Genomic DNA, 23,782 nt, shown 5'->3' with positions numbered 1-23,782 from the left:
TGACTGAAGCAACTTAGCAGCAGCAGCAGCAGCAGCAGCAAAGTCATGTCTATTTTAGACCTTTTAGCACTGTCAGACTGTTTAGAATAAATTAGTATTATTCTGAACTTAATTAACTTAATAGTGACAACTTTTCTAAAGATTAAGTAAGCTAACTTACATTTTAGGATGGATTGTAAACAAAATGTGTTATCAAAAGTGATACTATCATGTCATATCACAGTTAATTGGGTACGAGACCAAATTTAGAGTATTATTCTTACCTTTGTATAAAGCTGCAGTGCAATTCTACCCTGAGGCCCTCTAAAGATAAAGCATGGCAAAGGAAGAGACAACCCACTCCAGTATTCTTGCCTGGGAAATCTCATGGACAGAGGAGCCTGGCGGGCGAGAGCCCATGGGGTCGCAAGAGTTGGACATGACTGAGCAACTGAACCACCACCACCGGAGGTAAAGCCGAGGGGTAGAATGTCCAGGGATGGACCACAACGTGCCCGCTTAAAAGATGACTGTACCATTGCTGTGTGACGACTCGACATAAGGAAAAAAATGTAAGCAGGGATGTTCTCCACCTGAGAAAGGCAAACTGATGGAAGACAGAGAATCATGCATCACAGAGTCGGATGGAAGTCTGGAGGTTACGTGGCTTCATTCGGCATTTTACATTTAAGGAAAGTGAGAAGTAGGCAGGCTGCATCGTGGTGAGGCACTAACTGGAAGTTAGGTCTTGTGACCTGGATTCTAGGACTCTGCTATTTCCATGCTCTTTCTCACAAAGAGGATGAAGCAGCGGCGATGACACCCTTCCAGTATCTAAAGTCAAAATATAAAATCCATGAAGGGTCTGAGTAACAGTTCCAAATCCACCTAAACTAGCTTAGACCTTAACTTGTGGGTTCAGTTAAAAAAAGGTTTGGAGTTTTCATCACCCATCAACTCATTCTACTTCCTGATACGAACTCTGAGGCCATAACAAGCAGAAAAACTGCCCAAACTCTCCACAGTCAAAGAAAGAATTGGCCACTGCTGTAACCCAGTCAGCATTGTGGTCTTTCATGACATCTGAACCATGGGATCCCATGTTCTGAACCTCGCTCAGTGCTCAGGAGTCTGGGGAGAAAATACTCGGAGAAGTGCCAACTTTATTAGAGTGAGAGTGTATCACCTCACATAGCCACCGACAGACCCCAGAGACCCAGGCACTGACCTTGCCCAGTAATTACGGGATATCTCCAGGGTTGGAAGATACCTTAAAAGGTCACTGGGTTAACCCTCCCATCTGATTTTTCCATCCTCCTTAAACATCTCCCTCCAGATTCTGTTTAATACACGGCCGTGATGGAAACTCTGGTCAGCTCTGAATCTGTACTCTGAAAGCGTTTAGCTGCAGGGCAGGTGAAGTGAAGTTCCTTGGCTTAGGCCCCATGGATCCCTTTTTCTATGAGAAAAGGTTCTCAGAGTCCAGTGTAAAGTCCCTCAAAATCCCCACACCAAGTACAAAGCACACAAAAAAAGGAGGCCTGGGACTAGCTCCTGGCAGCTGGGTGTTGTCCTTGGGCTTCAGAAGGCCTAGTTCCTGACGCACAGAAGGCCTCCACCACCGCGTTCCGGGCCAGCCCTGTCCAGGAACATCTCATCCTTAAGCTCGGGGGTTTCCTCCCAGAAAACGGCTAGGCCTGCTGCTCCACCAGCTGTAGCTTGGCAGTCTTGACTCGGTGGGCTTCCTTCAGGTTCCGTGCACGGACCTCTGGGTTAGAGATGAACTCCACTTGTTGTAGAGGGAACCAGCCTTGCTCCCCATCAGACAGTCTCACGCCTTCCAGCCAGCCTATGGGCACAGGGTGGGTGGGAAGAAGAATTACCTGGCAAAGACTCACAATAATTTCCCCCGGACCTCCTTCCTGGACGCACTTGTGAATTAAAGGCTACGAGAACTGGAGAGTCCCCAGCATGGGGAATTCAGCCTCCCCATGTACTCACCCTGGCTGCTCTAGGTCTGATACAGTCTGTAGCTGACCACTTCTGCACCTTCTCCACTCTTATGCGTGAGCTGTATTCCCCCAAAATATATGATGAAGTGCTAAGCTCAAGAGCCTCAGAATGTGGTCTTATTTGGGAGTAGAGTTGTTGCAGGTATTGTTAGTGAGGTTAAGATGATGTCATACCTGAGCAGAGTGTGCCATTCATTCAGTATAATTGGTTGTTGTTTAGTTGCTAGCTGTGTCCGACTCTTTTGTGACCTCATGGACTGTAGCCCATGAGGCTCCTCTGTCCATGAGGATTCTCCAGGCAAGAATACTGGAGTGGGCTGCCATTTCCTTCTCCAGGGGATCTTCCCGACCCAGGGATCAAACCCAGGTCTCCTGCACTGGCAGGTGGATTCTTTACCACTGAGCCACCTGGGAAGCCCAATATAATTGGTGTCTTTATTAAGAGAGGGAAATTTGGACACCTAGACACACACAGAAGGAAGAAACAGAGCTTGGAGTGATACTGCCAAAAGCCAAGCCAGCTGGGGCCACCAAATCTGGAAGAAGTGAGGAAAGACCTTTTCCTAGAGTCTTCAGAGGGAGCATGGCCAGCGCAGCACTTGACTCTGGACTTCTGGCCTCCAGAACCATGAGAGGATACATTTCTACCCATTTAAGCCACCCAACTTGTGGCGCTTTGTTAGAGCAGCCCTGGGAAATGAGGCCATCCACCCCCACCATCCCACCTTCCATACCCAGCCTGCCCCTGTGGATCCCTCTCTTACCATCGCTGCTCTGCTGGGTCACCATCACCACGTCCGCCTTCTCGAGCGCCAACTCGTCATTCTCTCGGGGTTTGTAGGCTCGAAGGCACTGCACTTGTGGGGAGTCTTGGAAGAGAAGAGCGTGAGAGGGGTAAGGAAAGGCAGGAACTAGAGCATGAAGGAGGACTTGCAGGGGTGGTAGGTTGAGAGGACTTGGAGGAGAGAGAGTTTAAACTGTTGAAAGTTACACACAGAGAGACAATTGGAAAAGTCTCCATCTTCTCCCAGGGAACAAGATGGTTGATTAGGAGATAGAAATGTCATCATTGAAATGAATCAAAGATTCTTTCTAGTGAAGATGAGTTGAGAAACAGGTTGTGACTACCTTTTAGTGACCACTGTTACAAAGAATTGAGATTCTGCTAAGCACTGAAATCTTCGCTGTGTCTTTCATCCACAGTGGATTCTGAACTCCTTTAAAACTGTCTACGACAAACCACTTATCTTTTACCTAATTGTTCCAAGCTGGTGTTCTGCCTCTCCAACTCCATTGTAAACTCCAAGACTCATTTTTCATTCTTCTCCATGGTATATGTTGTGGGACTAAGTAAGACTTATCCAGTGTGCTTCCCGGTATAATCTAAGCACTGAATGCCCTTTCGTTTCAGTTTCCTTTTCTATAAATGACTCAGCTGATCAAGATGACTCAAGAACATTCTGGATTTTCTGTGGTTTTGTGATACAGGGGAAATTTCCAAAGTTTTTAAGTTCAAAATTAAGAAGCCTCAGAGTATGCCTGATCCACAGTCTTCTATCTTACATGGGTTTATGGCTCTTTATATTTCACCACACTGCACTGGTTCTCTTAGAGAATAAATAGACCATGTACTGTTACAGAAATGGTATGAACCTAACAGAAGCAGAAGATATTAAGAAGAGGTGGCAAGAATACACAGAAGAACTGTACAAAAAAGATCTTCATGACCAAGATAATCATGATGGTGTGATCACTCATCTAGAGCCACATCCTGGAATGTGAAGTCAAGTGGGCCTTAGAAAGCATCACTATGAACAAAGCTAGTGGAGGTGATGGAATTCCAGTTGAGCTATTTCAAATCCTGAAAGATGATGCTGTGAAAGTGCTGCACTCAATATGCCAGCAAATTTGGAAAACTCAGCAGTGGCCACAGGACTGGAAAAGGTCAGTTTTCATTCCAATCCCAAAGAAAGGCAATGCCAAAGAATGTTCAAACTACCGTACAATCACACTCATCTCAAATGCTAGTAAAGTAATGTTCAAAATTCTCCAATACATGAACCGTGAACTTCCTGATGTTCAAGCTGGTTTTAGAAAAGGCAGAGGAACCAGAGATCAAATTGCCAACATCCACTGGATCATGGAAAAAGCAAGAGAATTCCAGAAAAACATCTATTTCTGCTTTCCTGACTATGCCAAAGCCTTTGACTGTGTGGATCACAATAAACTGTGGAAAATTCTGAAAGAGATGGGAATCCCAGACCACCTGACCTGCCTCTTGAGAAATCTGTATACAGGCCAGGAAGCAACAGTTAGAACTGGACATGGAACAACAGACTGGTTCTAAATAGGAAAAGGAGTACGTCAAGGCTGTATATTGTCACCCTGCTTATTTAACTTCTATGCAGAGTACATCATGAGAAACGCCGGACTGGAAGAAACACAAGCTGGAATCAAGATTGCCAGGAGAAATATCAATAACCTCAGATATGCAGATGACACCACCCTTATGGCAGAAAGTGAAGAGGAACTAAAACGCCTCTTGATGAAAGTAAAAGTGGAGAGTGAAAAAGTTGGCTTAAAGCTCAACATTCAGAAAACGAAGATCATGGCATCTGGTCCCATCACTTCATGGGAAATAGATGGGGAAATAATAACAGTGAGAGACTTCATGTTTTTGGGCTCCAAAATCACTGCAGATGGTGACTGCAGCCATGAAATTAAAAGACGCTTGCTCCTTGGAAGGAAAGTTCTGACCAACCTAGATAGCATATTCAAAAGCAGAGACATTACTTTGCCGACTAAGGTCAATCTAGTCATGGGTTTTCCTGTGGTCATGTATGGGTATAAGAGTTGGACTGTGAAGAAGGCTGAGCGCCAAAGAATTGATGCTTTTGAACTGTGGTGTTGGAGAAGGCTCTTGAGAGTCCCTTGGACTGCAAGGAGATGCAACCAGTCCATTCTGAAGGAGATCAGCCCTGGGATTTCTTCGGAAGGAATGATGCTAAAGCTGAAACTCCAGTACTTTGGCCACCTCATGTGAAGGGTTGACTCATTGGAAAAGACTCCGATGCTAGAAGGGATTGGGGGCAGGAGGAGAAGGGAACGACAGAGGATGAGATGGCTGGATGGCATCACTGACTTGATGGACGTGAGTCTAAGTGAACTCCGGGAGTTGGTGATGGACAGGGAGGCCTGGCGTGCTGCGATTCATGGGGTCGCAAAGAGTCGGACACGACTGAGTGACTGAACTGAACTGAACTGAGCTGTTACCTGTACTTAGCTTGTCCGTATTTCCCATTCACAAGATCACAGTGATGGAGCAAGAACTGTCTTGCTTCCTTTCTCTTCTGAGAAAGTGAAGTGCAGCAGATGGGTCGCACCCTGAACAGAGCCTCATTTATATGCTGGTTCTCCTACGTCCTTTTCCAAAGTGCCCTGGATTTGTTTGTTGAGTCACTAATAGCTCAGTGTTCCTTTGAGTTCAGTCCCTCTCTGGATGTGAATTAGAGAGTCCTTGCCGGAGGACAACTATGAGGCTTAACAGAGACACTTCCTAATGTGCGTGTCTGCGGTACCTGCGGGTGCCTGGAAGCCGAGGGTAGAGGCAGGGCCTCAGGTCAGCCTGTATAGGGGAGGGGTGCTCAGGACATATCTGCTATACTGCTGTACCCCCCAAACCCCACTCCACATGGACTTTCTCCCCCTATTTCCCCAAGACCTTCAAGTCAGTGAAATTTAGGCAAACAAGTAGCAGGATAGACTTAAAGGGATGAATATTCAAAACAAGTGAACTACTGCCCAAGACGAGGAGTGTATGGGGGGTTGGGTGGGGCGCTGCCACGGTCACGAGCAGTTTTAAGCAGATGCATCTTGTTACCACCCGGCCTCCTAAACTGCACCCAAAGCAGACTTCTGACCACCTCTCCCTCTCTCTTGGACTTTAACCCACCGTAACACTCCAGAAGGTCCAACTCCTCCCTCGGCATAGCCAAGGCTGAGATCCAGCGAAGCTTTTCACTTCTGAGAAAACAAAGCAAGGTCATGCTTCAGCAGCAGCTCTGGGGGTACAGGATAGGGGCAGGTGATGGGGAAGCGGAGGGACCTTGGGAAAGACTTGTCTAGTTCAGCGATATCTAGGACAAAAATCAGTGGGGCTCCGCTTGGATGGAAATTTGACCGGATCATGAATTACATTTTCATGTGTCTTGTCACCATTTCTCTTTCTCTTTCCAAGCTTACCCTCTTAAGGACATCTTGTGTCTTTCAAGCAGAGGCCTAAAGTCAACTATCAATTGTGCATATGTAGACTTTCCATTTGGGGAAGTCTACTGAGTGAAATGTTCAGCTCAGTTGAGATTCCCTCTATCACTCTGCATACTTCTTGACACTCTGCCCACCTTCCTTCAGTCAAAGATCTCAGAGACGAAACTATTCTGTAATCATAACTGGGTCAGGTAGCTGCACCTACCTCTTTTTGTTTTTTTTTTTGTTATGTAATACTGGGTTGGCCAAAAAGATTGTTCGGGTTTTTCCATACAATGTTATAGAAAACTCCAAATGAACTTTTTGGCCAACCCAGTATGATCCGAGCCGAATTCTGTAATTATCTGAAGGTTTCTGTATTATCTGAGCCTCTGCCTCCAACCACGCTGGAGTAACTGAGAGCTGACACTATCACTGTTCCAGGAAGATGCTACCCAAAGCACTAGACAAAGAATGTGAGTCTGTATCCGATGACCTGACTTTGGTGATATTTTGCACCTGTATAGCCCCTCTGTCCTTTAAGTGAGGGCAGGCATTACTGATCCTACCCTGAAGGGTCTTCCAATGGGACAAAATCGTTAAGCGTCTACAATGTGAGGACCCTCAGACCATTAGGTGTCAGGTCAAACTTTTCAAAGAGGAGGTTTCTTATATCTTCTGTAACAGCTGTAATAGTTACAACTGTTCATTATGGTAGGTACTGAGTACCAGACTTTTAGACATTATTTTGAATACTCTTTACACTGTATGCATGTGTGAATATGTTTTATTAATATTATTATTATTAAAGAGATGAGCCAATCATAGTTCTCAACACTATGGATTTCTGTTCAGTAGAGGACTGGGTGGGAAGATGGGAGCAAAGAAAGCTAAAGGCACCCAGTGCTTATCTAATTCATGGCTTATTCACGCATATGCCCTCCAGCCTTGAGCACTGAGGAATTTCTGGCTCATACACATCCAGTCATGGATGTCAGTAAACCAATTATGCACTTTGTCCTTCTTAGCATAACAGATGCTAAGCCTTGATGGTAACAGCGACTTTACACCTTCTCCCACCCCCAGGCTCCTCAAAGTCCTCTATCAGCTCTAGGAGTCTGGGTTTAGGCTGGTCTGTGGATGCTCCCTGGACATGTTTTCTGCCCTGGTCCCTCTTCCTTGCCTGGCTGTCTTCCCACCCTCCCCACAGCTCCCCTGAGCAGCCCCATCTCACTGGGTCTCTGTGCGGAGGAGGAACTCGGCCTGGGAGCCCTGGGCGTTGTGCCGCAGGAAGAGTCGGAAGACGTTTTTGTGAGCTCCATGCAGCTTCATTTCACACTTTTCCCCACGGACGGCAGAGAAGGGAGCATGGTCGAATACCAGGAATCGGCTACCCCTGCAAAACACAAGGCTTTTCAGACTGATGCTGGGGTGATCAGACTTCATCCACCCGCTTATCTTTACAATTCAAAATCCCTGTCCTTAGCATGTTCAGCCTGTAAATTCTTGTCTTCTCATGGTAAGATGGTGTCAGTATTGAAAGGACCTGTCAATGGCTTGGCAAATCACGTAGCCAGGGCAATGGATGCTCACCACTATAACAAGTTGCAGAAACAGAACCAATATAAAGTTTCTAAGGACCAAGGAGTTAGGATCTGGAACTGGCTCAGTATCGCTAAGCTAGTAAGCTAAGCCCAGCCCAGAACGTGTGTTAGTCACTCAGTCGTGTCTGACTCTTTGTGACCCTATGGACTGTAGCCCACTAGGCTCCCCTGTCCATGAGGATTCTCCAGGCAAGAATACTGGAGTGGGTTGCCATTTCCTTCTCCAGGGAATCTTACCGACCCAGGGATCGAACCCAGGTCTCCTGCATTGCAGGCAGATTCTTTACCATACGAGCCACCAGGGAAGCCCAGAGACAACACAGACTTATTCGAAAAAGTGATATAGGCTAATATGCTGCATTTTGTCCTGTCTATATAACATGGTCGAGGTCCTGCCGGGTGATCTCAGGATGTAATTCAGTGGGATTCCCCTCTTTGGCTTTGGATCTTTTCTCCTTTTCTCTAAGTCATGACGTGGACTCCATGGGGGAAGCCGTTGAGAAGGTTCCTCTATAGGACCAGGACCCTTCTCTGTCCCCTTTAGTCCTTCCCTCTCGCCTCATCCCACTTCCCCCTCATGTTCCGGCCTCCCATCCCAGTCACTGACTCTCGGGGCCGAGACAGCAACAGACAGTCGTTGAAGAGGTGCAGGTGCACTGGGCGAGTGGTCAGCTTCCTCCGCAGAGCCTGGGAGACGCTGAACTCCAGGGCTGTCAGCTCCCCACTCTTCACCAGCCAGCGTGACTGTGAAATGAGCGGGAATATCTATATGGAACCGGGAAGAGAAAGAAGGTGGCGTCACACACAGGACATGCATGAGGCTTTCTCCCAGGCCGGCCCTCCTCATCTGGCCTCTTCCTCTGAAGTCCCACCACTGACAGTGATCCCTTCACATCTTCCTTCTTGCTCACACCCCATCCACTTAAACTCTGCTTCTCTCTGAAACATCTGACTACCGCTGTCTCCTGAATACTGCTGGGTGGCTCCCATGTCCCCAGCGCATGCAAATGGAAGATGCCCTAAGGTTCGACCCAGGAGAATGACTCCATGAGATCGCTCAGCTGTAGAAGCTAGAACTGAAGAAGAGATGGGAGAATCTGACTGGGACGGGTGGACGATGCCCCAGCGCTGAGGCCAGTATATGATGTGTCTCGTGGAAGTTAAAGGTTCAGGGTGCTTCTGACGTCTGTTCTTTCTTTGATTATAACCTGAGACATGAGAGGAGCAGTCAGAAACAGATGTGGATGAGAATACAGAGATCTCAGTGGGGTCTGCCTGGAGTTTGCATAATGTTAAGGGTGCTGGACACTGATGAACATGTGGACGAGGGATTTTCCCTCTCCTCTGGGGAGGTAAGGATAGTATCTGAATGGAAATTTGAACATGGAATGTCGATTTTAAATCTGGATTTGGATGCCAGATTGTAGCCCTATATCTGGATTCAATTTTATATTGCCTTGGTTAGACTAGATAGAGACATGATAAAATACTGAATAATTCAATTACCGAAAGTATATCTTTATAAAGGTATACATTGATAAGTTCTCTCTCATCTGCCCAGGTCTCAAAGGTACTCTCTCCCCGTCAGGTAACCACTGTTCTTTATTTCTTAGGTATCTTTCCAGAGTTTCTTTATGAATACACAAGCAAATACGTATAGATTTTGATCCTACTTTTTCACCAAAAGTAAGAAACTACAATACATATACAGCTGCATCTTCCCTTTCCCCCTTAACAATATATCATGGAGATTGAAGTTTGCTGTGTGACTCAGGGAACTCAAACCAGGGCTCCGTAAAAACCTAGAAGAGTGGGATGGGGAGGGAGAATGAAGAGGGAGGGAACATATGGATACCTATGGCATGATTCTTGCTGATGTTTGGCAGAAACCAGCACAATATTGTAAAGCAATTATCCTTCAATTAAAAATCAATAAATTATACATATAAAAAGAAAGAAGTAGGCATGTGGGTATTCCAGAAAATAGAGCAGAAGAGAAGGTGTGCAGCATGGAGCTTAGAGGCTGGGATACTGTGAGCGAGACTGGTTCTGTGTTAGAAGGTGACACTTGGGGACCCGAGGGACGAACTTACTTTGCACTCAAACTCAATCTTCTGGCTCAGGTAGATCAGCTCCTCTGTCCGTCGCATCCTCTGGACGTTGTTATTGCAGTCTCGGATCAGCTGTGTATTTAGCAGGGCAAGGAGAGAGGAAGAGAACCATGTTAAGAGGCTTTGGCTTGAAGTCCCTTGCAAGAAATCTGGAAACTGGCTGTGATAGCTCTCATCGTTCTGCTGGCCTGGAACCGAGCAAAGACAGCACAAGGATGATGGTCTACTTTGTGGAGACCTGCTAGAACACTCCTGGCTGCGTCCAAGGAAGATGTAATCTGGGGATCGTCCCTTGGTGTGGAGGGTCCTTGCAGCTGGCAGGCACGAAATGCTTGGAGGTTTGGTGGGTGCAGTGAGGCAGCTGAGCGATTGCATTGGCCAGGACCTATGCCTCCTGATGTCATGGGCCGGGGCAGGGGCAGACTTCTCTGTGAAGGATAATCAGGGGGTCCGAGCAGGGATGGTGGCCGCCTACCTCCTCCAGGGCGTGGTGCGCTTTCGTGGCCTCTGCTTCCTCTGCGGAGCCAGGCTGTGTTCTCTTCAGAATGTTCTACAGAACAAGGCGTAGGCAGGAGGCAGGTGGAGAGAGGGATGGGCAAAGAGGAGGAAGAGGTCAATGGAGACGGTCAGGAACCAAGCTATAGCAGCCAACCTTTCTGGGAAAGGAGGGTGGGGGCTGTGGGGAGATGGCTCACTGTCCAGCGGGCGTGGGAGCGTGGCACAAGGAGGGACCGGCGTTTTGGTTCAGGGGAGCGGGCTGAGGGGGGCATTTGCAGTACCTGGAGCAGGAGCTTGAGACGGGTGATGCGCTGGAAAGGCAGAATCAGGAAGGACTTGAGGGAAAGGCGCTGGCAGATGGGGGCGCTCTCCAGCTTCTCCAGGACCTCTCGGAAACTGCTGTTGCTGTTCCTGCAGGGCAGGGAGCCTCGGGTGAGGAGGGGCACAGGGCATATGGGGGACGCAGTGAAGGTGCGGGGTGTAGGGGCTCATTGGAACGTCTGCAGGTAGAGAAAGACCAGTGGGGACCCAATGCAGAGGAGCCCCAAGGGGGATGGCTGAGGGTATCCTGGAAGTCGGGCGGGAGAGGCAATCGCAGGGCAGGCACGAGAGCATGTGCTCTCGGAGCGGGTGGTGGGGGGAAGCTGGGCTGGCTATTGGGGGTCACTGCAGGGCCCACGTGGGGACCGAATGGGAGATCAGGTCTCACAGCAGGCTTTGGAAGGTGCGTTCCTGGTAGGTCTGGTTGGTGACGTAAGGCAGGTAGACCCGGCGGAAGTTGGGGGCGTGGTTCAGGACCACATCACACACTTGGAAGGTGAAGATGTTGTTCTCAAAGTTCTCTTCCAGGTCAGAAAGAAACCTGCACAGAGTTGAAACACGTCTCATGAGACCTGTGGGTCTCAAGTGAGGAGTCGGCTGACCCCGCCTGTAGCTTAAGGTTGGAACTTCTCTCCATTAGTCATAACGTCTACTGACTCTCAGCTCTAGAGTCCTTGCCACGCACCAGGGTTCCCTCTGCCGCTACTCTGCCCCTGATCTAAGTTTCCGGTTCTAATAGCCCACGTCTTGTCCTTCTTTCCATCTTGTCCTGGCTTTCTGATCATCAGCTATTTCCCATCTCATCTCCTGGAGAAGGGAATGGTTACCCACTCCAGTATTCTTGCCTGGGAAATCCCATGCATGGAGAGGCCTGGTGGGCTACAATCCATGGGATCGCAAAGAGTTGGACATGACTGAATACGCAGGCGCCTCACCTCCAATGCTGTGCACGCCCCTAAGACATCCAAAACCTCCCTCCAGGAAGCATTTCTTATTCATTTATCCATTAATGTTCCCATCCACCTGCACGCCTCCTCTCCTTGCTCTCCTTATCCCTACAGCCTCTGGGAATCATGCAGGGAGCAATGAGAGGGCTCTGAAAGCGGAAAAACCCAACGAGAGGTTTACAGGCTAAGAGCGTGAGGCTGAGTGAGTGGTCTCTGGGAGGAGGGGATGCTCACATGGTGCTGACGTCACGCACATCCTGCAAACGAGAGAAGAGCCATTGGTGATCCTGGTTGGAAAGGGTGGCCCGGAGCTGCTCTGAATGTTGGAAATGATCCACAGCTATATGCAAACTGCGCAGGTAGGAAGCCTCTGACACAATCAGCTCAAATTTGGCCTAAGAGGTTAGGGAGGAGGAAGACTAATTAGAAACATTTATTGAATCCCTGGCGCATGTTAGCCACTGTGTAATATTTTAGGGATAGAGCGGGACACACGACACATCCTATTAGAGTTCATAGTCAATACCAGAATCCAACCTGATCTCAGGAGACAGAACATTTGAAGCTGAGTGAAAGACATGTGCAGACTCTCAGGTGGAAGAGAAAATGAAGCTTTCAGGAAACTCAGATACACTGAGTATCATTGAAAGCAAGGGTATCAAAGGAGAGGACGCTGGAGAGGCAAACAGTGAGGAGGTCTGAGGATTGTCTAAACGAGGTAAGACATGACAATGGGGAAATGAAAAGAGCCTTTATGTAGGGGGATAACTTGGTCTAATTTGTTTTATATAAAGATATATCTGAGGACACCATGGAGAAAAGATCAGAAGGGGCAAGAAAGACACACGAGGAAACCGTGATAGTAATTCCAGAGGAGAGAAGAAGGCCTAAAGAGCCATGAGGACAGAGAGATATACGCCAATTTCATAATGATACAGGAGGGAGATCTGGAAGCGCTTGGTTATCTGCTAGAAATAGAGGCTGAAAGAACAAGAAGAGTCACAGCTAATGCCTGTTTTTGAGTTTGGTAACTGGCGCTTCCCTGGGGGCTCAGAGGGTAAAGAATCTCTCTTCAATGTAGGAGACCTGGGTTTGAGCCCTGGCTCAGGAAGATCCCCTGGAGAAGGAAAGGGCTACCCACTCCAGTATTCTTGTCCGGGAAGTCCCATGGACAGAGGAGCCTGGCGGGCTACAGTCCATGGGGTTGCCAAGAGGAGGACACGACTGAGAGGCTAACACACTTCAACTGGGTGAGTGATAAAGTTCCTAAATGAACTAGATAGAGATCTCTGGAAGAGGAAGAGATTTAGGCGATGAAGGTAATTTGGGGTTTGAGGAACCATGGAAGGAAGCAGGATATTTGAGGTTTAGATGGTGCAATTGTGGTTTAATGGAAACAGCCCAATTGTTGGGAAGTTCCAGCAGGATGCACAATGACTCACAGCCCTGTTCTCTAGCTGGGCTGGTCAAGTTCATCACCCAAGCATGCAGCTTCAAGACAGATGCATGGACAGAAAAGAGAAAGGGCACGCACACACCTGGGAGATGACGTGGATAACTAATGACATGGCTGGAGGCCACTCACACACAGCACTTCACCTGCATCCTGGCTCAAATATCCACTCATTATATGACTTCGGGTGGCTCATTTAACCTCTCTGAACCTCAGGTTTCTTGTCTGTGTTGATACAGTGACCCCCCTCGTCACACAAAAAAATGTTGTGACAGTTAAAAGAAATGCAGTCAGTAAAAGCCCCTTTTCCCAGAAGTGCTAATTCAGGAAAGGAATATATGTGTATAAGCACAGAGGCTTTTCTTCTCAGAACCATGAGACCAGCGCTGGCCCAGGAATGCTGGCAGACTTCCTTAAATTCCGGTGTTGGTGAAAGAGCTATAGGGTTCATATCACCTGCCCACTCACTGGTCCATAAATATGCGCAGACTAGTGATTTTCTAAATATCTCCCACATGCTTTTAAAGTTGAGGTCAGCACAAGGCGCTCAGGTCTGAGCTTCAAAAAACCTAAAATTTTTTACCGATTTAGCTTGGTAAAAGCACTGCTATTATAAGTCCTTACAGCCAGAATTTTACTCCTTCCCACTTCTGAAAAGGGGGAAGAGTATGGTACTAACATGTATCAAACTATGCACCAGGTGGGCTTCCCTGGTGTCTCCCGGGTTAAGAACCCACCTGCCAATGCAGGAGATGCGGGTTTCAATCCCTGTGTTGGGACAATACTCTGGAAAAGGAACATTCCAGTATTCTTCCCTGGGAATCCCCATGGACAGAGGAGCCTGGCAGGCTACAGTCCACGGACTTGCAAAGAGTTGGATACAACTTGGTGACTAAACAATAACAATGTACCAGACACCATGCTCAAAGTTATATGAGAGTAGTTTCATTTAAATCACACAGCAACTCTGAAAAGTGGTCATTATCATCCTTGATTTTTAGATGAGGAAACAGATTTAGTCAAGTTATATAACTTAAGGTTACACTGCTAGTAAGTGGTAAATATAGGATTCAAATTCAGCTCAGTTTGACTTGAAACTAAATAGTAAATATTTTGTATATAGTGTCAGGAAATGTTCCAACCTCATTCTTTTACATGGAGCAGTACAGTCTTCTTAGCACCACTTATGAAGACACCACTTATGTCTTTAACTCCATTACATAGACTTGCCTCCTTTGTCATAAATTAATAGACCATAAAATAAAGGAAAACAGTGACAGACTTTATTTTCTTGGGCTCCAAAATCACTGCAGATGATGACTGCAGCCATGAAATTCAAAGGTGCTTGCTCCTTGGGAGAAAAGGTATGACAAAGGTAGACAGCAGCAGAGACGTCACTTTGCTGACAAAGGTCCGTCTAGTCAAAGGTATGGTTTCTCCAACAGTCATGTATGGATGTGAGAGCTGGACCATAAAGAAGGTTGAGCACTGAGGAATAGATGCTTTTGAACTGTGGTGTTGGAGAACACTTGAGAGTCCCTTAGACAGCAAGAAGATCAAACCAGTCAATCCTAAAGGGAAACAGTCCTGAGTATTCATTGGAAGGACTGACACTGAAGCTGAAGATCCAATACTTTGGCTACCTGATGCGAAGAGCCAACTCATTGGAAAAGACCCTGATGCTGGGAAAGACTGAGGGCAGGAGGAGAAGGGGAAAACAGGATGAGATGGTTGGATGGCATCACCGACTCAATGGACATGAGTTTGAGCAAACTCAGGGAGATAGTGAAGGACAGGGAAGCCTGGTGTGCTGCAGTCCATGGGGTCACAAAGAGTCCAACACAACTGAGCAACTGAACAACAACAACAAATAGGCCGTAAGTGGATGCACGCATTTCTGGGCTCTCTACTCTGCTACGCTGATCTATGTATCTGTTTTAGTGCCAGCATAATACTGATTACTGAAACTTTGCAGTATAGTCTGAAATCAAGGAGCATGACACCTCTAGCTTATTCTTTTTTCCTCAAAATTCCTTTGCAATTTGGGGTCTTCTGTGGTTCCACATAAATTTCAGGGTTATTTGTTTTAGTTCTGTGAAAAATGTCATGGGTCTCTTGATAGGGATTACATTATATACCAACTCAAAATGAATTAAAGACCTAAATGTAAGGCCAGAAACCATAAAATGCCTTAAAAACATAGGCAGAACACTTTTGGACATAAATTGTAGCAGCATGTTTTTGGATCTGTCACCTAAGGCAAAATAAATAAAAGCAAAGATAAACAAACGAGGCCTAATTAAACCTAAAAGCTTTTGCATAGCAAAGGAAACCACTGACAAACAAAAAGACAACCTATTGCAAAGTATGTGATTGATAATGGCTTAACACCCAAAGTATATAAACAGCTCATAAAACTCAATACAAAAAAGCAAACAACCTGATTAAAAAATAGACAGATGACCTGAATACATTTCTCCAAAGAAAATATACAGATAGCCAACAGGCACATGAAGAAATGCTTAACACTGCTAATCATCAGAGAAATGGCAACCAAAATTGTAAGAAATCACCTCACACCTGTCAAATGGCCATCATCTAAAGGTCTACAAATGATAATTATTGGCAAAAATTTGAAGAAAAGAGGATCCTAGCACAGTGTTGGTGAGATTGTAAATAGGGGCAGTCACTATGGAAAACATTATGGTAGTATCTCAAAAAACTAAAAATAGAACTAACACATAATTCGAGAATTCCACTCCTGGGTATATATCAAAGAAAATGAAAACACTAATTCAAAAAGATTAATGTACCCCAATGTTCATACCAGCTCTATTTACAAGAGCCAAGATATCGAAGCAACCTAAGTTGCTGATAGTTGTCTATCAACAGATGAATGGATAAAGAAGCTGTAGTACACATACATACAAATACATGCACACACACACACACACACACACACACACACACACACACACATACACACGCACAATGGAATATTACTTGGCCATAAAAATAATGAAATCATGACATTTCCAACTACATGGATGGACCTAGAGAGTATGATGCTTAGTGGAATAAGCTGGAAAGAGAAAAACAAATAGTCTATGTTCTATAGACTACTGTATGTGGACCCTAAAAATAAAAGAAACAAATGTATATAATAAAAGAGAAACAGACTCACATATATGAGAACAACTAGGATCACCAGTGGGGATAAGGAAGAGGAGAAGAGCAAGATAAGGGTCTGAGATTAAGAGGTAAATACTATTATGTACAAAATAAATAAGCAACAGAATATATTGCACAGTGCAAGGAAATATAGCCATTACTTTCTAATAACTTTAAATAAAAAATAACCTATAAAAATACTGAACCACTAATATAATACTGTAAATCATCTATACTTCAATTTAAAAAAGTGACATTTTTTGACTGATTACTATGCACTGGGAACTTTTTAAAAATTATCTTTCAATTGAAGTATAGTTGATTTACAATGTTTCAAGTGTACAGCAGAGTACAGAATTCAGTTACACACAGATAGATACACATGCAAAATACATACATACATACATACATATTTCTGCTTTAATGACTATGCCAAAGCCTTTGACTGTGTGGATCACAATAAACTGTGGAAAATTCTGAAAGAGATGGGAATCCCAGACCACCTGACCTGCCTCTTGAGAAATCTGTATGCAGGTCAGGAAGCAGCAGTTAGAACTGGACATGGAACAACAGACTGGTTCCAAATAGAAAGAGGAGTACGTCAAGGCTGTATGTTGTCACCCTGCTTATTTAACTTCTATGCAGAGTACATCATGAGAAATGCTGGACTGGAAGAAGCACAAGCTGGAATCAAGACTGCCAGGAGAAATATTAATAACCTCAGATATGCAGATGACACCACCCTTATGGCAGAAAGTGAAGAGGAGCTAAAGAGCCTCTTGATGAAAGTAAAAGAGGAGAGTGAAAAGATTGGCTTAAAGCTCAACATTCAGAAATCTAAGATCATGGCATCGGGTCCCATCACTTCATGGCAAATAGATGGGGAAACAGTGGAAACAGCAGCTGACTTAATTTTTCTGGTCTCCAAAATCACTGCAGATTGTGACTGCAGCCATGAAATTAAAAGACACTTATTCCTTGGAAGGAAAGTTATGACCAACCTAGACAGCATATTATAAAGTAGAGACATTACTTTGCTAACAAAGGTCCGTCTAGTCAAGGCTATGGTTTTTCCAGTAGTCATGTATGGATGTGAGAGTTGGACTATAAAGAAAGCTGAGCGCTGAAGTATTGATACTTTTGAACTGTGGTGTTGGAGAAGACTCTTGAGAGTCCCTTGGACTGCAAGGAGATCCAACCAGTCCATCCTAAAGGAGATCAGTCCTGGGTGTTCATTGGAAGGACTGGTGGTGAAGCTGAAACTCCAATACTTTGGCCACCTGATGTGAAGAACTGACTCATTTGAAAAGACCCTCATGCTGGGAGGGATTGGGGGCAAGAGGAGAAGGGGACGACAGAGGATGAGATGGTTGGATGGCATCACCAACTCAATGGACGTGAGTTTGAGTGAACTCCAGGAGTTGATGATGGACAGGGAGGCATGGCATGCTGCAGTCCATGGGGTTGCAAAGAGCTGGACACAACTGAGCGACTGAACTGAACTGACTGATACATACATATGCATACAAACCTATATATCCTTTTACAGATTCTTTTCCATTATAGGTTATTACAAAATATTGAATATAGTCCCCGATACACAGTTAATCCTTGTTTATAATTTTATATATAGTAGTGTGCATCTACCAAACCGAAGCTCCTAATTCATACTCTTTCTTGGTAACTATAAATTTGTTTTCTATGTCTGTGAGTCTGTTTGTATACACATCACATCTTCTTTAGCCCTTCATTTGTTAATGGACTTATAGGTTGCTTCCATGTCTTGGCCATTGTAAATTATACTGCTATAAATACTGTAAATAGAATTTATCTTTTTCTGATTCTCCCAGGAATTCTTTGCAACCGAGTTTTTACAAATGAAACAGAAGCTTGGAAAGATCAAGTATTGGGCTAGCCAAAAAGTTTATTTGGACTTTTCCATAACATCTTATGGAAAATCCTGAATGAACTTTTTGGCCAGCTCAATAATTTGGCCCAAGTTAAATAGCTAGCAAATATTAAAGTGGGTCCAGGTCGTTTAAGCCAGAACCTAATGCTTAAACATTGTTCCATAATGCCTTTCCAATGTGCCATACCGTCTTTCCAGGAAGAAAGGTTTAACCCATACTTTAGATTGATTTTTAAGATAAGTGCTCCATGTAAAATATATTAATGATAGTAACTTAACATGAGACCAACAGCCTTTACTGTAGTCTTGCTATTGGAAGGAAGGACCAAGCAGAGCCTGATGGTCATTCAAAAGCCTCTTTGAGACCCATGAACCACAGAACAGCTGCAAGGGCCACTCACCAAGGGAATACCAAAAAGCCCCTGCATGTGTCTTGGTTGAAGAGGAAAACTTCAGTGTAGGCTGAACCTTTGGTTGCAGAGGGAAATTTAAGTCTAGCCTGAAGCTAGACTAATGAGATTGAGTATATACTCCTCCCATCAAATTCAGGGGCATGGTCACTTTGTATGAGCTCAGACCAATAGCACGGAGGAGTAAATGGTTGATGGAGCGAGGAGGAGGTAGATAGGAGGGAGAGTGGTGATGTTCACAGAGCAACTTGAACCCAGCAAGCGGGGGGTGACCCGGTGTCACGGTGGTGAGTGTGGTAGGGACAGCCCGCTTGTGGTGGGGGTGGGGGTGGGGGTGGGGGTGGGGGTGGGGGTGGGGGTGGGGGTGCTGAGTAGGAGACACGGGCGTGAACAGAGGAGACCCTGCTTTCCCTTCCGCAGCCCCTGCCCCACCCCGCCTGGTGGTACCTCCTGGAGCTTCTGGTCTTCGTGGGTCATGGAGAGCAGCACGGTGCTGTTGCGCACCACGGGGATCTCCTGCCACAGCGAGCCACTGGAGGCCATGGAGAGGCGATGCAGGTAGGACTCCGAGGAGACCAGGGCCTTTCGGGGCTGCCGGGGCGAGATGGGCCCCGGTGCCTCCGTCAGGCTGTCCAACCGCTGCTGGCTCTGAATCTCCTTGTTCAGAAACACATCACTGTACTCCTGGTAAAGCAGCTGGGCTACAGGGGTGAAGAGGTGCAGGAGAGGGAGGGAGTTAGGGAGATGGGAGTTGAGGCTCCGAGATAGGTCACCAAGCCCCGTGGTCTCCTGGCATTTCTCCCTACAGATGGCCAAGTCCCACCGCTGATGACCACGAACCCCTCTCCGGCTCAAGCAGAACACTCACGCGGGTCCACAGGCCTGTTTTAAGGTACTCACAGGAGTTGATGAGCTTGGAGCACCGTCTTGAAAAGTTTCCCATCACCTCCTTTGGCTTTTTCTCCCTGTGGGATAAAGAAGGGCTCCATGGTGTTTGCTGACCATCAGACACGGAGAAGCCCCAAGTGACTATAAATAAGATAATCTCTGACCACTGGGACATGTGCCAGACTATCATGGCCAGAGCCTCTGGAGAGGCAAGCTGTAGCCTGACGCACTTTTGCATAGTTCGACGCTCTTATGGATGTCAGGTTGAAATTTTACAGCAGGGTTTAGTTCATGGCCAAAGGGTCTAGATGGATGGGAGATTGGGATTCAGCTGCAAGAACAGGGTAGACGAAAGATCTCCCTACCCTGGAATCCTGGTGTCGGTCCCTTCCCCTCCCTATGCCTGGAAAAGACACGGTCTCTGCACCTTTGTCAGCTAATAAAAATCTCAGTATCCTAGGAAAGAGAGAAAACTGTGCCCATTGGGAGAGAGGGTGACTCACCGGAAAACAATGGCATCCAACAGGCCAGGGGATCCTTCCATGGCGGGACCTCTTGTGTCTGAAAATGGAAAACGGGTCAAGTAACAGATTTCGAGGGGGTGTTCAGACAGAGTCAAGGAACCTAAGACCTAGAGTGGGAGTTGTAGCCATGGGGAGGTGGGTTCAAGGTTCAACTGGGCATCTGTGAGAAAGGGAAGAGCCCAAGTCAAAAGCATTTGAGATCTATCCCCACCCATTGCGGCAGAGTGTGAACTGGACAAGCAGAAGATGCCTTCTCTGCTAGCGGAAGGGCATCGAGCAAGTGTTTGTAATGAAGGTATGCAGCGGCGGTGGGGGGTTGTGGGGGGGAAGGTTCCAGAACAACGTTGGTAAACAGAGATGCACTATAAAAGTACACACCGCAGTAGAGCGAGAGAGAAGGAAGGGGAGAAGAAAGAGCCTCGCCATGAGCTCAGAGACGTTCTAGAGGACTTTCCTCTGCTTGGGGCTGGGTATGTGGGTGAGGGAAGCCAGCAGGGGGACCAGCAGGAGCCTGGAGGACGGAAGACGGATGAGGAGGGGAGAGCGGGACAGAGTCTGCTCTGAGGCGGGGTCACCGTGGGCCAGGCTCCGCACTCACCTACAGGGCTCTCGGGGAGGATGGAGGGTCTTCGCAGGCCCTGCCGGTGCCAGTCCTTGTGCTTACTCGACCCCTCACCGGGGACCGCCACCGCCTCACTGCCGTCCTCCGCTGGCCTTCTCGGCTCCCGTCGATGGGGCCAGCTCGATGCCTTCTCCAGGGGGATGTGGCCCGATTTCTCCGGCTGCCTCGCTGGGCCTACCTCTGACTTCCTCAGGCCATTGCTTCCTTCCTGGGGGGCTGTTCTTCTCCAAGACCCTCTGGCAGGGGCTTCAGACTCTTCTGAGAGCCCGGGTTCAGAGGTGGGTTGCTGGACCTCTGGAGTCCATGGGGTGGTTGGGGAAGATGGGTGTAGAAGGGCCGTCATGTTACTGAAAGCGAGGCCCGGGGGTGCATCACTCTTACACCTGCCGACGGAAGCCAAAGGGTGGGTTGACCGGCCTGTGGCTGGAGGCCAGGAGACCCGTCCTGCAGAAGGCGGGGTGGAGACGGTCCACTCTTGACAATCAGGCCTCGGCCTGCCTTGATCCCCTGAGTTCACGAGTCCTCCCTGTGAGCTCCTGCCCCTCCCCTTGGACTTTGGGGGCAGAGGGGGCGGTTCAGTAGGAGGATCCAGGATGGGGACAGGAGGGAGAGGCTTGTAGATCCTTGAGATGCTCGACAAGACAAGGGGGTGGTGGGGCTGGGGGGCGTGGGGGGTGGGGGGTAATGGCTTGTTGTATCTCTGCCTGGGAGAGACAGAGTGCTGAGTGTGGAGTGGCGCATCTGGCGTGGAGGGCAGCGGTCGGTGCTCCCTTGCCACCACGGGGTTGGGAATGTGGGCTGGGGGGGCCCTGGGGGGGCCGTGGGGCCCCGGACCCAGGGTGAGTGGTGGAGGATGGCTGTACCGCTTTAGCATGGGGACCACCGTAGGGGGATGGCCATCTCGCTCCACCGTGGAGGGCTGGACGTGCCTCCTCTCCGGGGGAGGCAGGGGTGGAGGTTCATGGATCATCAGGTCTATGGGGGTGCCAGGGGCTGGGGAGGAGCTGCAGGCAGGAGACCCGGGGGCAAAGGCCCAGTGCTTCGTGGGGCCCCACGGCTGACTGTCGGGGGGGCTGCCGGCCGTGGCTGGATTTGAAGCCGGTTCTCCAAAATCCTGCCCCGGAGCGGGTGGGGAACTCGAGGCTTCGGGAATGATGGCACAGTCCCTTACAGTTCTCCTGCCCCTTCTTGGGAGCACAGAGCCATAGATGACAGGTTTGGGAGGTCTCTGGGGCAACTCTGAGTGGGAGGAGGACAGGGATATTCCCACCAGGTGCGGGGCTGGCTCTGTCCCGTGAGACCCGGGGAAGGAGTTGCTCCTCATGGGCTGGACCGCTCCGGTGGGGCTGCCCAGGGACCCTGGGGGGCTAGCCCAGCCCGCCAAGGGGAAGCCGTAGCGGGCTGCTGGGGGGGTCTTAGGAGCCCCACAGGGAGATGGACTGTCGGTCAGGGGAGAGGCTCTGGAGGTTTCTGGAGAACTGGCAAGGACAGGAGGCTCCCTCCTGGGAGAGGCAGCCAGGGAACGGGCCGGCGGTGTGGCAGCTGTGCCAGGGGGCCCTTCAGGGGGACCGGGTGTAGCTGCCTCTGGGCTCCTTGGAGGGGTCGCGGAGAGACTGTAGGCAGAGACTTCCTCCGCCCCCCCACCACATGTGGTCTCCTGCCCCAACTCAGAGCCCTCTTGCTGGTGGCGATGAGCAGTTTCTGGGTCTGGGGACTCCTCGGCAGGACAGGAACCAGGTAAAGAAAAGGGCTGGTGGGAGCATCCTGTGGGTTCTGGGGCAGGACTCGGAGCGACGGGGGATGGAACCTCGGCTCCAGGCTCTGTCTGAGTCCCCAGGATCCTGGTCGGGGGGGAAGAGGTCTCTAGAGACAGGCCACAGAGAGGAGAGACCTCAGGGGCGACCAGAGCCAGCGCAGGGGGACCCTCAGGCTCTCCTTGTCCTATGCAGCTCTCTTCTCCTCCTCCCCCCGGTGTATCCCCCTCCCCGCCCCCTGGTTCCTCCTCCGGTGACCCCACTTCCTCCTCCTGCCCCTCTGCTGCCTTGGCTTCCCGCTGTGCACCTGGATCTTCCGGCTTTCCACGTCCTTTCTCTGACTTACTTGCTGAGCTTCGATTCTCCCCATCCTGAGCACCCACCTCATTCTCCTCTGGCCCTGTTAACTCCCTCCCCTTCTGCTCCCCTTTTTCTGGATCCCCGTGGCTCCAAGCCCTCCAGTCCCACTCCCCATAACTCAGATCCCCCAACTCCCCACGGCAACACCCCTCTCTTTCTCCTTGACCTGCGAGTACCATGTCATTTTGAATCTGCTGCTGTTTCTCTCTCCCTTCTTCCTCTGCACCTTTAACCTGCTCTCCTATCTGCTCTGGAGCCCCGGAAAGCCCAGCAGAGCCAGCAGCCTCTCCCTGAGGTCCCCCTTCCTCCAGCCCCTCAGTTCCCTGGAGACACACGAGGCCTGGACTTTCCTGCCTGGCAGGTCCACACTCCGAGTCCTCCATGGGCCGCCTGGTCTCAGCCGGGTGATTGTCATCACAAGAAGGCCCGCGTCTGGTCTGGGCATAGGTGTCGGAGGATGTTTCCTCCTTCCCTTCTGCTTGTCCCGTTTCCAATATCAAAGACGTGAGTTCTGGTTTAAAGTCTATCTCCACGCTGCTGCCCAGGTCCCTGGATAACGAGGCCGTGTCCAGACAGTCACCTTGGTCAGGACAGGCCAGGAGCTCCAGGGAAGCTGGCGTCCTTGCCTGTCTGTCTGCCAGGCTCCAGGGCCCGGCCTCCTGGCATGAGGGGGTATCATTACAGGCCTCAGCTGTCAGGGTTTCCTGGTCAGTCTCCACCTCTGGAGAGGCTTCGTTGTGGAGAGAGGTCATGCTCTCAGCTGCATGGTCATTCGCATCCCTCACGTGTCTCTGCTGGGTCTCCAAGAGTGTGCAGCCTTCAACCCACTGACACCCTGGGTCCTCGCCCTCTTCGGCTGCAGGCTCCAAGGCAGGGGTCTGGCTGCTCCTCATGGGAGCTGCCCGGATAACAGGGAATTCCGCTCCGGCAGGGATGGGAGTCAAGGCTCCGTGCTGGGGCTCCTCTGCCTCCAT

At 48.6% G+C, this 23,782-nt stretch overlaps 1 protein-coding gene across 1 annotated transcript; it reads right to left on the bottom strand.

Annotated features, from left to right (window-relative positions):
* Positions 1–1,670: 1,670 nt before the first annotated feature.
* Positions 1,671–23,782, bottom strand: LOC128046853 (rho guanine nucleotide exchange factor 5-like). The gene is made up of 14 exons (XM_052639046.1): positions 20,671–23,782; positions 20,052–20,109; positions 19,561–19,625; positions 19,108–19,361; positions 11,952–12,112; positions 11,159–11,311; positions 10,731–10,860; positions 10,427–10,501; positions 9,934–10,023; positions 8,448–8,605; positions 7,471–7,632; positions 5,944–6,014; positions 2,756–2,860; positions 1,671–1,828 (listed from the first exon to the last, which is right to left on the bottom strand). The coding sequence occupies exons 1-14, from the start codon at positions 23,780–23,782 to the stop codon at positions 1,671–1,673; spliced, it is 4,752 nt and encodes a 1,583-aa protein (XP_052495006.1).

This window comes from Budorcas taxicolor, chromosome 4 (assembly GCF_023091745.1).
Source record: "Budorcas taxicolor isolate Tak-1 chromosome 4, Takin1.1, whole genome shotgun sequence".
In the NCBI taxonomy this organism is placed as follows: Eukaryota; Metazoa; Chordata; class Mammalia; order Artiodactyla; family Bovidae; genus Budorcas; species Budorcas taxicolor.
Note: the sequence above shows the minus strand (reverse complement) of the source record. Positions and strands in the feature narration are given on the sequence as shown.